At 44.5% G+C, this 17,407-nt stretch overlaps 1 protein-coding gene across 3 annotated transcripts in view; it reads right to left on the bottom strand.

Annotated features, from left to right (window-relative positions):
• Positions 1–17,407, bottom strand: part of LOC129706782 (solute carrier family 12 member 7-like) — a 286,498-nt gene that overhangs the window by 196,393 nt on the left and 72,698 nt on the right. Inside the window, exon 1 of one of the 3 annotated variants that reach the window (XM_055651273.1) lies at positions 16,943–17,129. The exons of the other annotated variants lie outside the window; for them this stretch is intronic. Coding sequence (XP_055507248.1) covers positions 16,943–17,042 — 100 coding nt within the window. The 5' untranslated portion in view covers positions 17,043–17,129. Of the gene's footprint in view, positions 1–16,942; positions 17,130–17,407 lie in introns of those variants that run through there. 3 annotated transcript variants of the gene reach the window in all.

Below are 17,407 nucleotides of genomic sequence, written 5' to 3'. Positions count from 1 at the left end.
TACTGGTCCCAAACAAGGATAATACTATCACTATCTGTAATTGTTCGTGTTATAGAACTGATGCACAAAAATGTTGAGAACTATACTCTGCATCTTGCACTTTGCTGTATTTATTGGTCTTGAGTTTCACCTGTTTGTATTACGTATCTGTTATTTATTATTTATTGTATTGAATATTTTTACATTATATTTTTATATACATAATATACATAATATCATTTGATTCGTTTGGATAGCATGCAAAAACAAAGCTTAGCACTGTACCTCACTATGCATGAGAATAAAAAACCTAAACCATACCAACTAAATAGGCATACTAGGCCATTCTCATTTACCTGCCCCAAATGTCTCTTGTAGCTTCCTCTGGAAAAGCACATTTTAAAACAAATGTATTACAAAGTCACATTGAGGGACTCATGCTAAACCCCTCAAGAGCTGAAAATCTGATCTTATGAGGTACAGTTGTCTGAAATATTAGACATATTGCCTAAAATGCCTTTGGAAAAAAATAACATACATCAGAGGATGGGAAAGGGGAACAAAGAGCCCGATTTTGTCCTCAAAAGGACCAACGGTGCTGGAGCAACTCAGCAGGTCGGGTAGCATCTCTGGAGAACATGGATAAATGACATTTTGGGTCGAAACCCTTCTGCAGACTGATTGTTGGGGAGGGGAGGGGGTGGGTGGGGGGAACAAAGCTGGAATAGAGAGGCAGGACAAATTCTGGCAGGTAATAGATGGACACAGGGGAGGCAGGATTTTGATAGGCAGATGATTGGACCAACGCTAGAGATAAAAAGAGAAGGTGCGAGACATATTGTGCACTATGTGTCCTTTAGTGTATTCATCAGCATCTGCAGTTCCTGGTTTCTACATTCTGATTCTATGCTCGTCAGGTTTCCATGATCAATATTCCATCACATGTCATTGATTCAATGGGGAAAAATAAAAACATTGATCTATACTGCTTTCCCCATCTACCAAATGATCAAATGAGCAGCAGTAGTCTCTCAAGCATCCAGCTCAGATTCCCCAGTGCTGCGCTGGTGACCCAGTAAACTGACTGATTGCACACTCTCATAATGGTTTGCAGATCCGTCCCAACAATGGGCATTTGGCAGGCATTTGACAGAATGGGATCTCTCACAATCACTGGTGAAACTAGCACCAGCACTAAAAACACAATCTCAGGACACACTGGGCCCCTATCGTTGTGCCAATTGTTCAAAACACAATAGTCTTTAAGTGAAATGTCGACTGGATTCTTGATGCCTCATCTGCAGTTCTCAATACAGGGCAGGTAATATCTTCCCTTCCATGGCCATCAAAACAGGTCCACCTCAAGGCTGCATGCTTAATTCCCAGATTTACTCTAATTACCCCTATAAATGTCTGGCTGAACACAACTCCAATGCCATCTATAAATTTCCCACGACACCACTCTTGTTGCTCAATGAGCCAGCAGGCAGGAGAGACAGAACACCTTGTTGAGTGGTCCTGCAACGACAATTTCTCGTGCAATGTCAACGTCCAAGGAAGTCCTTAGTTCACTCTCCCTTCCCAACTCCAAACACCCCCTCCACTGATGCATCTCCTGCAGTTGCAGGAAAACTAACACCTGTTTCTGCACTTCCTCCCTCACCTCCTTCCAGGATCCTCAGCAGCCCTTCCAGGTGAGACAGAATTTCCTATGCAATTCCTCTAACCTCAACTACTGCATTCAGTGCTCACAATTTGGCTCATTTACGTTGGCGAGACCAACCGTAGACTGTGAGACCATTTTGCCGACCACTTGCACTTGTTCTGCCACAGCCAGCTGGATCTCCCAGTTGCCAACCATTTTAATTCCCTTTCCAGCTCCCCCACCAGGTTTTGTGTCCTTGGCCTCCTCCCATTGTCAGAGTGAGGCCACACACAAACTGGAGGAACGCCATCTCATATTCCGCTTGAGTCGCTAGCATCATAACGGTATGAACATTAAATTCTCCAATTTTAAGTGGAAGCCCTCCTACCCCCTCCCCCCTCCCCCCCTCCCTTTCCAGTTCCACTCGCCCAATGCATACCAATTTCTTCCACCGCTCAGTCAGTCATTCAGCTCCATTCTCCTTTGTACACCCATCTCCCAGTCCCTCATTTTCCTTTCCTCCACACCCCCCACCCCCCATTCCTTCCCTATATCCCTCCTACTGGCTCAACTTTCCACTCTACTGCTCTCCTATCCAACACCTTTGTGTCTCCTTGCCATCTCCAACTTTTGTTACTTCACCCAATTGCCAATTAAACCCCACTCCCCCTTTATCTACCTATCATTCGCCAGTCTTTGTTCTGCCCCAACCGCTCTTTTCTACCTTTCTCCCCCTACTACAATCAATCTGAAGAAGGCTGCCGACACAAAATGCCACCCGTTCATTTCCTCAAAAAAAAAATGCTGCCTGACCAGCCGAGTTCCTCCAACACTTTGTGTTTTGCTCAAGGCATTAATCATTGACTTCTGAAGCAGGAAGTTGGGAGCCCAAACAAAAAAATGTCAGTGGCGAGTTGGCTGTGCAGTGTGTTAGCAGCTTTAAATTCCTGGCAGTTAACATCTTGGATGATCTGACCTGGGTCCAACACATCAGTATCGTCATGAAGAGAGCACACCTCTACTTCTGTTAAAGTTTTAAAGAGATTCATCAGGTCAATGAATATTCTAACAAACTTCGACAGATGTATTGTTTTACAAAGTATCCTGACTGGTTGTATCATAGCCTCCAAGGAAATTCCATTGCATAAGGTGCAAAAAATTCCAGAGAGTGGTAGACTCAACCTGCTGCATAACGGGCACACCCTTCGAACCATATAACGTTTCTACAAGGCGCTGCCGCAAGAAGTCTGCATCTATCGTCAGGGATCCTCACCAACGGAGACAGCAGAGACTGCACTTCCTGAGGGTGCTCAGGAAGAATAACACCACTCAGAGACTGCTGCTGTCCTTTGATCGGTGCTCCATTGAGAGCATACTAACATACTGTGTATGCGTGTGGTACACCAGCTGCACAGCGGCTCAGAGGAAAGCGCTCCAGAGGGCCATTGACAACGCCTAGAGGATTGTCGGCTGCCCTCTCCTTACCTTGGAGGACTTACACAGTTCCCGCTGCATCAAAAAAAATCCCAGATTATCATGAAGGACATTTCCCACCCCGGACACTCCCTGTTTGAACTGTTGCCGTCAGGCAGACGGTACAGATCTACAAGGACAAGGACGAACAGACTAAAAAACAGTTTTTACCCCACTGCTATAAAAGCACCAAATGTAGCCGCCAAGGAACGCAGGGGCGATACAGACTAAGGGACTGTGGTACACTGTGAAATCGACAGAAGGATGGAGGGTTGGGTGTTTATGCGTGCTATTTTCATGATATTTATTTTAGTTGTTTATCTTTTAATATTTTACCTTGTATGTATCGTTAGCTTTTAGAAATGTTTGAATGGTGCACTGACTGGCTGACATTTTTAAATTTCGTTGTACATGGTTCATGTTGCAATGACAATAAAGAAACTATTCTATTCTATTCTACTGTCAGGCAGAAGGTTTAGAAGCCTGAAGTCACACACCACCAGATTCAGGGACATCTGTTTGCCCCCAATTAATAGATCTTAAACCAGCCTACAGACTCCTACCTCAACAACAGAACACTTTGGACCACCTCTTGCTTTACCTTGGTTGCATTCTGTACTAATGCCTTCATTTTTCATACAGTCAGGAAGTCATAGAGCAGTTTCATAGGACTTTGGTTATGATCACATTTGGTGTGTTGCTGGCACTTCCGGTCACGCCATTGCAGGAAGGTTGTGAAGGTTTTGAAAAGGGTGTATAGGTAGGTGGTTTACCAGAATGATACCTGGATTAGTGGCTATTAGCTGCAGGGAGAGATTGGACAGACTTGGGGTGTTTTCCCTGGAATGTCAGAGGTTGTGGGGAGACCCAAGAGAAGTATATAAAATTATGAGAGGCAGCCAGGACCATTTTCGCAAAGATGGAAAAATCAAATACATGAGGATGGCGTGTGCCTGGAACATGCAGCCGGGGACAGTGTTTGCAGCAGAATACAATTGTTTAACAGACTTTTGAATAGGCATATGGATATGGAGGATATGGATCATGTGCAGGCTGTTAACAGTTGGCCTTGGCATTATGCTGGGCACAGACATTGTACGCCGAAGGCCTGGTCTTATGCTGTACAGTTTTACGTTAAATTTCTCTTCTTATTGGCCTGCAGAATTTGTGTGTGATTTATGTATAATTTATATTTTTGTATGTTTCTCTGAGTCAATGTGCATGTGATGCTGCTGCAAGCAAAACTTTCATTGTACCTGTAACCTGATAACAACCATGATTTGGCTTAACGATATAGTATTTGCATTTGGGGCAAGGTTGAAAAGAAAACAAAAAACTATTTGACCAGGGATAAGCGTGCTGAACTTAAGACCTCCCAGGATGACAGTGGCATTTTAGAGTCATAGAGCTGTATTTCTAAAAACAACAGGTCCTTCTGCTTATCTTGTCCATGCTGAACAAGTTGGCTTATTGGATTAGTCGGAGTTGCCTGAATTTAATTTGTAACCCTTCCAATGCATCTCTCCGCCTTTTAAAAAGTTGTAATTGCAGCTCATTCATGCTAGATTTAAAATCAGAAGCAAATAGTGAGACATTATTTACATGTGTCTTTGTTTCAAAAGAACTAATCCACCTCACCTTCACCTTGGTTCAGTTAGACATTAAGCCATATTTATTAGATCAAGGTCATTATGGATACATTTGTTTTTCTTTTAGATCTTGTGGCTGAAATTCTTTCATTGGCATTTCTTTTCTGGAAATATTCATGTAACATAGCAAAATTTCCAAAATGTGTGCATGTTTTCTCCTTTTTATCATTTCTAATACCACAAATACATTGCCCTTTTTTGTACGCATAAAAGGTTGAAAATATGCACTATTCATTGAATTGAATAAAGTTTGCACACATACCAGGGATTTGCCTTGGTGCTTTGCTCACAAGTAACAACACGATATGCAGTAGACAATTAAAAATAAAACATTATAATTTAAACGTGAAAAATGACTTAAAATACCAGAGCACAAAGAGGCTTCAGACTTTTGGCTGTGGAGCAGAGCTACTGCTTGTGGAAAAGGGCTTTCTTTATGTCTGGCTGTGACAGTCCGGAGTAGCCTTCCAGAGGGAAGTGCGTCAAAGAGTTGGTGGCCAGGTTGAGAGAAATCAGAGATCTTACCCACTCGCTTCCTGGCCCTTGCAGTGTACAGTTTGTTGATGGGGGGAGGGAAGGTTGCAGCCAACAACCTTCTCTGCTGATCGAATGATGTTCTGCAGCCTCCAGATGTCGTGCTTGGTGGCTGAGCCAAACCAGACCATGATGGAGAAGGTGCCTGTGGCAGATTGTTGCCTGTGGCAGATTGTGTTTTCTCAGGTGCCGCAGGAAGTACATCCTCTGTTGGGCCTTTTTGAATGTGGAGTTGATGGTGATGATGATTCCAAGGTCCCTGGAGATGATGATTCCAAGGAACTTAAATGACTCCACAGATGTGACTGTGGTGTTGTTGATGGTGGAGGGGGAGCTCTCCTAAAGTCAACAATCACTTCCACTGACTTAAGAGCATTGAGCTCCAGGTTGTTGCGATGGCATTAGGAATCCAGCTGTGTCACTTCCTGTCTGCAGGCAGACTCCTCCCCATCCTGGATCAGTCCAATCAGAGTTATGTTGTCCGCAAACCTGAGAAGCTTGACAGAGGAGTCTGTGGAGGTGCAGTCGTTAGTGTAGAGAGAGTGAAGGAGAGGGGGAGAGTACGCAGCCTTGCGGTGCTCCTATGCTGATGGTCTGCAGGTCCGAGATGTGCTTTCCCATCCTCACATGCTGTTTACTGTCTGTCAGGAAGTTGGTGATCCACTGACAGAGGGGTTCAGGCACAGTCAACTGGGAGAGTTGGGAGTGAAGTAGCTCTGGCACAATGGTGTTGAATGCAGAGTTAAAATCCACAAACAAAATTATTTCATAGGTCCCACCTGGTGGTCTAGGTCAGTGGTTCCCAACCTGTTTTTAGTTCATGGCCTCCTTGGGCTCTTTAATATTTCTGTGGCCCCCCCTGACATTATTAGCGGAAAAAAAGTGGCCCCCTTCATTGAACCTGCGGCCCCCTAAATCCCCGATTTTTTCTGTGGCCCCCCCTTGAAATTTGGGGCCATATGGCCAGAGGTTGGGAATCACTGGTCTAGGTGGTGGAGGATGAAGTGCAGGCTTAGGTTGCCTGCATCATCCACTGATCTATTGGCCCGGTATGCAAAGTGCAGGGAGACCAGCAGGGGAATTCTGATATTTTTCAGGTGGGCCAGCACGTCTTTCAAGGGTCTTCATGATTACAGAGGTCAGTGCGACAGGCCTGAGTAGGAGGGGGACCCACAGCCCCGTTTATATCAACGGGTCGATGGTTGAAAGGGTCAAGAGCTTCAAATTCCTGGGCGTGTACATCTCTGAAGATCTTTCCTGGTCTGAGAACACTGATGCAATTATCAAGAAAGCTCATCAGCGCCTCTACTTCCTGAGAAGATTACGGAGAGTCGGTTTGACAAGGAGGACTCTCTAACTTCTACAGGTGCACAGTAGAGAGCATGCTGACCGGTTGCATCGTGGCTTGGTTTGGAAACTTGAGCGCCCTGGAGAGGAAGAGGCTACAAAAAGTGGTAAACACTGCCCAGTCCATCATCAGCTCTGACCTTCCTTCCATCGAGGGGATTTATTGAAGTTGCTGCCTCAAAAAGGCTGGCAGTATCATCAAAGACCCACACCATCCTGGCCACACACTCATCTCCCTGCAACCTTCAGGTAGAAGGTACAGGAGCCTGAAGACTGCAACGACCAGGTTCAGGAATAGCTACTTCCCCACAGCCATCAGGCGATTAAACCTGGCTCGGACAAAACTCTGAACATTAATAACCCATTTTCTGTTATTTGCACTTCATCAGTTTATTTATTCATGTGTTTTGTAGTCAATGCCTATTTTCTGTGTGCTGAAGCAAAGCAAGAATTTCATTGTCCTATCAGGAACACATGACAATAAACTCACTTGAACTTGAAGTCATTGAGACTAGTAATCCTTGGCTTTTTGGGTGCAGGAACAATAGTGGGGACTTTGAAGCAGGCAGGGACAGTGCAGGTTTGCAGGGACTGATTGAAAATGTCTGTGTAGACTGGTGCCTTCTTGTTGCGTATGGTGTGCACAGCCTAAAGTTGCAGGACAACTTGTTCTATTTGACCTTATTTGATTGTGATCAATTTAATGATTTAATTCCGTCGAAACAGGGCAGACCACATGAAGGTTGCAATCTCCCACCCCAGACTGGGGCCAGTTGTTCGGCACAGAGCTTGTGGGTAGAGGGGGAAACATTGTCCAGTCCTGCAGATTTCTGGCATTTCTGTCTCCTAAATAGCTTTTCCACTTCCTTAATTGCTATTGTTACTGATGGAGAAGTGGCCAGACTGATGTTGGGCAGTAAGGAAGGGGTGGGCAGTGGACAAGGGCCCAGTCTTTACAGACTGGAGTCAGGCTGTAAGCAGGTACGAAGTGGTGATTGGGGAGGGGGGGGGGGGGGGGAGGGGGGGGGGGGGGGGGGGGGGGGGGACAATAGACAATAGGTGGAGTAGGCTATTCGGCCCTTCGAGCCAGCACCACCATTCAATGTGATCATGGCTGTTTATCCCAATTAGTACCCCGTTCCTGCCTTCTCCTCATATCCCCTGACTCTGCTATTTTTAAGCCCTATCTAGCTCTCTCTTGAAAGCATCCAGAGTACCCGCCCTCTGAGGCAGAGAATTCCACAGACTCACCACTCTCTGTTAGAAAAAGTGTTTCCTCGTCTCCATTCTAAATGGCTTACTCCTTATTCTTAAAAGGGTTATGTTAAGGGAGTTATATTTCTGTCTACCGTACCTGCAATAGACCTCGTTCAGGTCACTGCAGCTGACGATTGTCCAAGGAGCGGGGGTAGCTGGTGATTTCTTGCAAGCGAAACGTCGCCTATTCCTTGTCTCAGAGATGCTGCCTCACCCGCTGAGATACTCCAACATTTTGTGTCTACTGGGCCTGTCCCACTTGGCCGTCATTTGTGCGCCATTTACGCGACCTGGTAGCGTGCGGGTAGCGCGGAACGGGCGCATGGAGTGGCGTGGAGGATCGTGGAGTTGCGTGCGGTATGGCGGCACTGCCTTAGCAGCTGCGGCTCGCCTGCAGTCCGTTTGTTTTTTTCTTTTTTTTTGTTTGTGCTTTTGTCCTGTTTTAGTTTATTTTATTATGTTGTGTATGGGTGTGGGGGGGAACATGGTTTTGGTCTCTTCCTTCGGGGGGGATGCGACTTCCCTTGTCGTATCCCCCGTGTCCGTCTCCGTCTGCGCCGAGGCCTAATGGCGGAGCTGGGGCAGCGTTCCAGCAGCAACATCGGAGCTGTGGCTTTCCGGCAGCAGCGGCGAGCCGGCAGCTGCGACCCGGCAACGGAGCTGTGGCATTCCGACGGAAACATTGGAGATGTGGCGTTCCAGCGGCAGCTGCGAGCCGGCAGCGGAGCTGTGGCGTTCCAGCGGCAGGGATGACCTGACCTCGGAGGATCGGCCACAGGCCCAGTGGACGACAACGTCGGGAGCTCACAGGTCGGAGCAGAGGGAGACAAGGAGGGAAGAGACAAGGACTTTAAGATTTTTGCCTTCCATCACAGTGAGGAGGTGTTTGGTGAACTCACTGTGGTGGATGTTAAATATTTGTTTATTGGGTGTTTTTGTCATTTTTATTATATGTATGACTGCAAGGCAACGAAATTTTGTTCAGACCGAAAGGCCTGAATGACAATAAAGGCTGCTTTACTTTACTTTATTGCGCAGCGCTCCAGGATTTTGTTCTGCACAAAATCTTCGCACACCACCGGCCTGTCGCATAAATGACGGCCAAGTGGGCCACCCTGGTGCGGCACAACGTCTCACCTCCAACGGCAGCAGAAGCAGGCAAGCGATCGCCGAGCTCGGCCTGGGGCTCACGGCCGTTGCAGATCTGCCCCCACTCCTACTGCCAGAGCGGGGCCAAGAGGATTGGAGATGGACACAAAATGCTGGAGTTACTCATCAGCGGGACCGGCAGCATCTCTGGACAGAAGCAATGGGTGACGTTTCGGGTCAAGACCCTTCTTCAGACTGAAGAAGAGTTTTGACCCGAAACATTATCCATTCCTTCGCTCCAGAGATGCTGCCGGTCCCGCTGAGTTGCTGCTGCATTTTGTGTCCATCTTCAAATGACGTCACGCTCCAGACGGCTGTACGGACACATGATGATGATCTTGACCGTCGCGCGTCAGTCACTACTGGTCTGCCGCGCCAAGTAGGACAAGCCCTTACCTTGCTCCTCAAACCATATAACCATATAACAATTACAGCATGGAAACAGGCCATCTCGACCCTTCTAGTCCGTGCCGAACACGTATTCTCCCCTAGTCCCATATACCTGCGCTCAGACCATAACCTTCCATTCCCTTCCCGTCCATATAACTATCCAATTTATTTTTAAATGATAAAAACGAACCTGCCTCTACCACCTTCACTGGAAGCTCATTCCACACAGCCACCACTCTCTGAGTAAAGAAGTTCCCCCTCATGTTACCCCTAAACTTCAGTCCCTTAATTCTCAAGTCATGTCCCCTTGTTTGAATCTTCCCTACTCTCAGTGGGAAAAGCTTATCCACGTCAACTCTGTCTATCCCTCTCATCATTTTAAAAACCTCTATCAAGTCCCCCCTTAACCTTCTGCGCTCCAAAGAATAAAGCCCTAACTTGTTCAACCTTTCTCTGTAACTTAGTTGCTGAAACCCAGGCAACATTCTAGTAAATCTCCTCTGTACTCTCTCTATTTTGTTGACCCATCTCTTCAAACCATCTTACTGCAAAAACTCAATCAAGTTAGTAAAACACAACCTACTCATTACAATGCCCTGCTAATTGTTCTTAATTAACCCATTCTCTTCCTAATGGGAGCAAATTCAATCTCAAAGAATCCTCTCCAATATCTTTCCTACTGCTGACGTGAGGCACAATGGTGTAAAATTTCCTGAATTATCTCCATTTCTTGAATAAGGGAACATGAGCTCCTCTCCTGTCCTCAAGGACCTCTCCTGTGGCTAGATACATCACAAAGATCTTCTCACAATCTCCTTTCTTGCTTTTCTCAATAACCTTGGTTTAGTTCGGTTTATTATTGTCATGTGTATGGAGATACACTGAAAAGTTTTGTTTTGCATGGTATCCAATCAGATCAGATAATACTATACATAAATACAATCAAGTTAATCAACTGTAATTGACAGAGCAAAGTGCAAGATGCAGCGTGAAGAAAATATGCAGGAAGGAACTGCAGATGCTGGATTAAACCAAAGATAGACACAAAAACTCTGGATCAAGTTGACAATTTGCCTGCCGACTACAAATTCAGAAGGTTCAGAATGCTGTCTGACTCACTGAGTTACTCCAGCTTTGTGTATCTAATAGTTACTCAGCTATTAGTTCTCAGCATTGTAGCTCACTAATTCCACAGAGTTCATATCTGCAGTGGGGTTGAGGTGAATCGGACAGTTCCCTTGCTTAAGAAAGGACCATTCAGGGAAGCCTGATAACAGAGGGGAAAAAGCTTCTGTACCTGTTGCAGAGAAAAGAAGGCAGGACCAAGGTGATACAAGTCTTTGATTGTGTTTGCTGCTTTTATGAGGCAGTGTTCAGTGTAGACTGAGTCAATGGTGGGAAGTCTGATCCAAGTGATGAACGGGGCTAAATTTCCAATTCAAATTTCTTGCAGCCTTGGGCAAAGCTGTTCCCGACAAAGCCGTGGTGCAATCCGACAGTAAGCTTTTTATGGTGCATCTATAGAAGCTTATGAATCATTTGAGACATCCAAATTTCCTCAGTCTCCTGAGGAAGTAGAGGTGTTGGCGTGCCTTCTTGGTAGTCGCATCAATGTGGTTGGACCATGACAGATCATCCCATAGACTGTGGGGATTTATTCAAATTAATGTTCTTCCAGAGACCCAACACCTTCCCCTAAAATTGCAATTGCATATCAGTATTCTCCACACTGGTCTTACTGTCCATGTCCTTCTGCTTGGTGAAAACAGATGCAAAGTACATGTTTAGTTCTTGCTGACATTCCCAGATTCCAAGTACAAATTCCATCCTCGTTTTCAGTGTAGGTATAAAAAGCCTTGGGGTTTTCTTTAATCTGACTCGCCTAAGGCATATTGTAGCACTTTTTGGCCCTGCTATTCGCGCACTTGAGTTCTTTCTATTTATATTCAAAGACCCTCTCGAGCTCCGTTGCCATGCAGGGAGCGTCCTGAGTCCAGTTGTTTACCCTGGTGAGACTGTTGTGCCAGTTTAGTACAAACCACATCAGGAAGTATAACCATATAACAATACAGCCGGAAACAGGCCATCAGGGACTAACTACAAGTCCGTGCCGAACAACTTTTTTCTTCCATTATTTATTATGTAAACCATAACCCTCCATTCCCTTATGATCCATATTTATCCAATTTATTTTTGTTTTGTTACCAATGAACCTGCCTCCACCAAAACTGGAAGCGAGCATTGCTACCACTTTCTGATTTCACCCTCATCTCCCTATGTTCTGAAGTCATGTGACAAATAAACTTGACTATTCTCAAAGGACTTGTCCAGTTCTGTCTACCCTCTATTCCTTAAAGACCCTCTATCAAGTCCCCCCTTAACCTTCCCCTCAGGGAATAAAGTCCTAACTGATTCAACCACCCTGTAACTTAGTGTTTAAACCCTGATGTAAATCATCCTCTGTACTCTCTCTAGGTTTAGTTGACAAACTTCCTATAATCATGAAAGTACGCAGATGACACAACAGTGGTGGGCCTAATCCGGGACGACAATGAACTGGTTTACAGGGAGGGCGGTGAAACAACTGGTGGAGTGGTGCAACATGAACAATCTGATACTGAATGTTGACAAAACAGAGGAGGTCATCGTTGACTTCAGGAGAAACCGGCACAGTCACACACCACTACACATTAATGACATCAATGTGGAGTTGGTCAGTAGCACTAAGTACCTGGGGGTGCAGATCACGAACAGACTGAACTGGTCACAAAACATCACATCACATAAGAGAGCGCAGCAGCGTTTCCTTCTCGGGTTGGACGACTCACATGCTGTTTGAAGAAACCCTCTTAGATACACCACACACATTTTGCTCCATTTCCTCTGCAACTGCACGAGATGCAACACCTGTCCCTTAACCTCTCCCCTCGACTCCATCCATGAGCCAAACAGTCTTTCCAGGTGAGGCAGAGGTTCACTTGCACCTCCTCCAACCTCATCTACTATATTCTCTGTTCCAGGTGTCAACGTCTTTATATTGGTGAGACCAAGTGCAGGCTCGGCGATCGTTTCGCTGAACACCTCTGCTCAGTCTGTCTTGACCTACCCGATCTCCCGGTTGCTCAGCAGTGCAACTCCCCCTCCCATTTCAAATCTGACATTTTGTCCCAGGCCTCCTCTATTGTCAGAGGGCCAGTGTAAATTGGAGGAACAGCACCTCATATTTTGCTTGGGTAGCTTCCACCCCATCGACTTCACTAACATGAAATAGCCCTTGCTTTCCCTCTCTATCCCCTCCCCAGTTCTCCTCCCAGTCTTACTGTCTCCGACTACATTCTATCTCTGTCCCGCCCACTCCCCTGACATCAGGACTTTTGGATAGACTTGGTTTATACTCTCTAGAATTTAGGAGATTGAGGGGGGATCTTATAGAAACTTACAAAATTCTTAAGGGGTTGGACAGGCTAGATGCAGGAAGATTGCTCCCGAAGTTGAGGAAGTCCAGGACAAGGGGTCACAGTTTAAGGATAAGGGGGAAATCCTTTAAAACCGAGATGAGAAGTATTTTTTTCACACAGAGAGTGGTGAATCTCTGGAACTGTCTGCCACAGAGGGTAGTCGAGGCCAGTTCATTGGCTATATTTAAGAGGGAGTTAGATGTGGCCCTTGTGGCTAAAGGGGATCAGAGGGTATGGAGAGAAGGCAGGTACGGGATACCGAGTTGGATGATCAGCCATGATCATATTGAATGGCGGTGCAGGCTCGAAGGGCCGATTGGCCTACTCCTGCACCTAATTTCTATGTTTTCTATGTTTCTATCAGTCTGAAGAAGGGTGTTGACCCAAAACGTCACCCATTCCTTCTCTCCAGAGATGCTGCCTGCCCCCACTGAGCTACTCCAGCATTTTGTGTCTACCTTCGATTTAAACCAGCATCTGCAATTCTTTCCTACACCAAAGTTCCATACAGAGGTAGATGCCCAAAGTGCAGGTATTTACACACTACACTGACAGCTTACAGAGATCTTCCTGGACAGTTGTGAAAAACTCTTTGAACTGGAAGACCAGTAGGTCTAGACAGACCAAAGGGTGTGAGCTAATCATTGTTCAAAAAGCTTAAGTGTAATTCTTCCCTTTTCAATTCTATTTCTCCATGGATATTGTATATTTCTTACATCCAATGTTTTTTTCTTTGTGCTTGTTAGTTATTGGGATGTTGTAGAACATTGGCAACCATACCAAGATTGATGTAGCATTCCGAAACATATGCATCAGCTATTTTTTCTCAAAAAAAAAACCATAGCAAAATAAATTAATAGCACAATTTGAGAAATAATTGCAGGCCAGGAATTTCTCCTGCTCCTCAAAATCACATCATGAGTTATTACACATCCACTGAACAGAACAGAAAGGCCATGATCTAATGTCTCGGTCCAAAACTGTACAGCATGTGAATCAGTAGATTAAAAGCTTCCATTCCTGGAAGAGGGCTTGATATCACAACTTGAGTCAGACACTTAAAAGTTTAAATATTTGAATGTGTAAATAAATGTTCTGACATTGCTCGTCACACCTTAAGCAAACTCGGATTTTATTGCCACCCACACAATCTTTTCATCATTTGTTCCTTAAATTTGCAAACTGAAAATCAAAATCAGTTAAGTTTCATCAGTTAATGAGTCTCCTAAAACTAAGCATGAGGACCTTAGTTTTAATCTGTTAGCAACATGGTCATTAAGGGTCTTCAGGAATGCAATAACAATGAATTTACTGCAGTTTCAATAGGAAGAGGAATGCTCTAACAGATTGCAATGACATCACTATATGTTGTGAAACTAGAATTAATTTTTTTCAATTTCTCCAACAATACCACTTCCTTTCTATCATACATTCCTCTGTTGGTACCACCCAATGCTGAACCCAAGTACACACAATCTTCGTGTGTATGGGTTATTTTTTGTTTGATAGTGCTATGGAAAAGGCTTAGGGGGCTTCTCACTTTTATTTTAGTCTATACAGTTACAGTACTGATGGTTATTAATTCTGGTACATTGGCTGGAAACAAAGGTAGACAGTCAAAATAATTCAATGGAAGGCAAAAGAAACTACATAATTACAAAATGCCACATGTCACTGGCAAGGTTAAAGTAGCACAGGTTCTGGCAAGCTTATGTCCTGCCGCACTCAATCTAATTCTCATTGCATGTCCTGGGTATTTTTGAGCAACATCTTTAATTTAAAAATAAATTTGATTAACTTCCATTATAATAATATATTATATAGTGAAGAACCATTATCCCATTGTCCGAGAATGTTAACCCAATAACTACCAACTGTTACTTAAGGGCCTCTCCCACAAGCATGCGACTGCATGCAGCAAGCGCGACCTAACGAGGTCACTTGAGCCGTACGGCCTCGCGGGGCCGGTCCCACTTCGATCGCCGGAGCCGTATGGAGTTGTGCGGAGCTGGTCCCGACATCGCGCAGGGCTCCGAAAACCTGACAGTGTTCAAAAATTCCACGCGGCCCGCAGCCGCATTGAGGCTGTACGCACCGCCTCGATGGGCATACGCAGCATCTTGACGCCGTACGCATCGTCGAGACACTGTACGTCACGCGTGAACTTCCTGCGGACTTCGCTCGAACTTCACGTCACTCACTCGACCTCCGCACGGCCCCCGCTTCCGGTTTGGTCGCGTTCGCCGCATACTGGTGGGATCGGCCCTGTACCGGGATAACTCGACCTCCGCGCGACCTCAGCGCAGCCCCCGCTTCCGGTTTGGTCGGGCTTGTCGCATGCAGTCGCATGCTCGTGGGACAGGCCCTTTAAGGTCTTGAAGGCCATTCATTACCTGAAGCAACCTTGTTTGATCTGCTATGTAACATGTTCCTATGCCATCAAAAAATATTAACCTATTCATTACAAAAACAAAATTCCACACCCCCCTGTTGTGTACTGGCAATTCTTGGAGCAAAATTGTAATATCTCAACGCGTTAATATTTTGGATACATTTCTGCATTGAATTTCCATTAATTTTAAGTTGCAGCCAAAATGTTGGTGCGGTTCAGATGGATGGATATCAACTCAAGTTTATTACTAAATGCTACTTATTATTCAACAGATCACACCATTATTTTTTCATTTTTAAGGGAAGTAAGCCATTCAGTTCCTTGAGTGGTTTCCTTCATTTAATCCAATTGTGGCTCAATTTTCATCTGTGGATTTCTTTTGAAACCTTTTCCCAAAAATATCTCAGTCTTAAAAATGTGATTTTTGTAATCTTGTGCACTGAGAATTTTCAGATCTCTAATGAACTCTGTGAAAATTGGTTATTATTTAAGTCCATGGCACAGTGGTTTTAAGTTTAAAATCAAATTGTATTCTAGACAACCCACTACAGGAAACCGCTTGTGTAAATTTAAATTTCCATCACATCATTTCGTAATATGCATTTAAATTACCAAGTTTAAGTTATTGTCAAAAATTTCACTATTTATATTCCATATGGCATGACACACAGGAGCCATCTACAGCATGCATACAATTTCTTCCTTTCATATATACCGATTCTTTAAATCCCATTTCATCCTTTGCTCCATCTGACAATTTAGAAACATTTTTATTTATTTTATTGTCAAGACTACAAGCTTCAACCAATCTACAGATGCTATAATTTCTCCGAATCCTCCTTCTCCGCATTCCACTCACCCCCATCCCTTCTTCTACTTGAAGTGTTTTAACTTATCTTTCTGACCTTCTCAGGAATCCTTAGGAAAAACATGTACTGTTTAAGACTCTGTTCAACGCTCTGAAGCTAGGCCCTCTGTCCATTCATTTGAATTAAGGTGGTAACCTTATACACTCTCAACTAACAAAAGACACAAGAGTGGTGTCTGTTTTTGGAAAACAGAACTGGAATCAAGAAACAATTCTGCAGATAAACACACAATTGTTATAATGTACATCTATGTGGTTTCAAACATTAACTGGCAACTCCATTTTATGACATTGTTTCTCTCAATCAAACACTATCTTCAAACCACGGATTGTAGCTCTGCCACTTTCTAGGTATTAGGATGAGATTAAATGGACCTCATTTTAAGGGAACAAACCACAGAATAAAGAAGATTACTCCAACAAGCACAGCATCAATGTATATTAATTACTGAAGTTATAACTTTACCAACTCACAACTTGCCCAATACAATGAACAGTAAAGCTAAAGCAGATAGCGTAGAAATGTAAGTGATTGTAGATTTAGTTCCAGTAAAACTCACTTCAAAAAGGGTAATAAGATTGTAGTTTTTACTGCTCAAAGACGTTTGAAGAATCAGCATTACGTGTTAAAAACGTTTGCAAAATCAACTATTCTTGCCTATTCTCTGGGAAGAGATAAAATACCTGCTGTTCAAGTTAGCTGAGTGGGAGGATCTCTCCACCTGCCTGTTGCAACTTGCTTCTCCATTGTTCAGTGAGCATTTAGCCACATACTTTTCTCTACAACTTGTTCACACTCACCAGTAGGCAATTCTCCTGGGTCGTTCTCCACAACAACACTCGTTCCCTGTTCTGGGGCTCCTTCATCATCCACTGGTAACACAGTGAAGTTAGTCGGCATTTTAGACCATGTGTGTACTGCTGTGACTCAGCTCAACTAACCAGTAGTTTTAGTTTTAGTTTTATTGCTTAGGTCTCTGACCATGTGACCAGCTTCCTTATATGGCAATGCTACACTCCACCCATCCTTGGCTCAACCCCATTTTAATTCATGTCTCCAGTTCAAGTGCGTGGTCCATGTGTCCAAACTGCAGCTAGAGAAAATAGTTTCTACAAACAGCCCTGCCCTAGAGCAGCTGTTGAAACAGAGTGCCCTGACCCACCAACACGGCAGATAACACGGGAACTTTTGTTATCATGAATAGCATTGCTACAAAACAGACACACACTAAGGCTGTCTCATTAAACAGATTCGTACAATGTCCT

This window comes from Leucoraja erinacea, chromosome 2, assembly GCF_028641065.1.
Source record: "Leucoraja erinacea ecotype New England chromosome 2, Leri_hhj_1, whole genome shotgun sequence".
NCBI classification, from domain to species: domain Eukaryota; kingdom Metazoa; phylum Chordata; class Chondrichthyes; order Rajiformes; family Rajidae; genus Leucoraja; species Leucoraja erinaceus.
The sequence above is the reverse complement of the archived record's forward strand: the minus strand, read 5'-3'. Positions and strand labels throughout refer to the sequence as shown.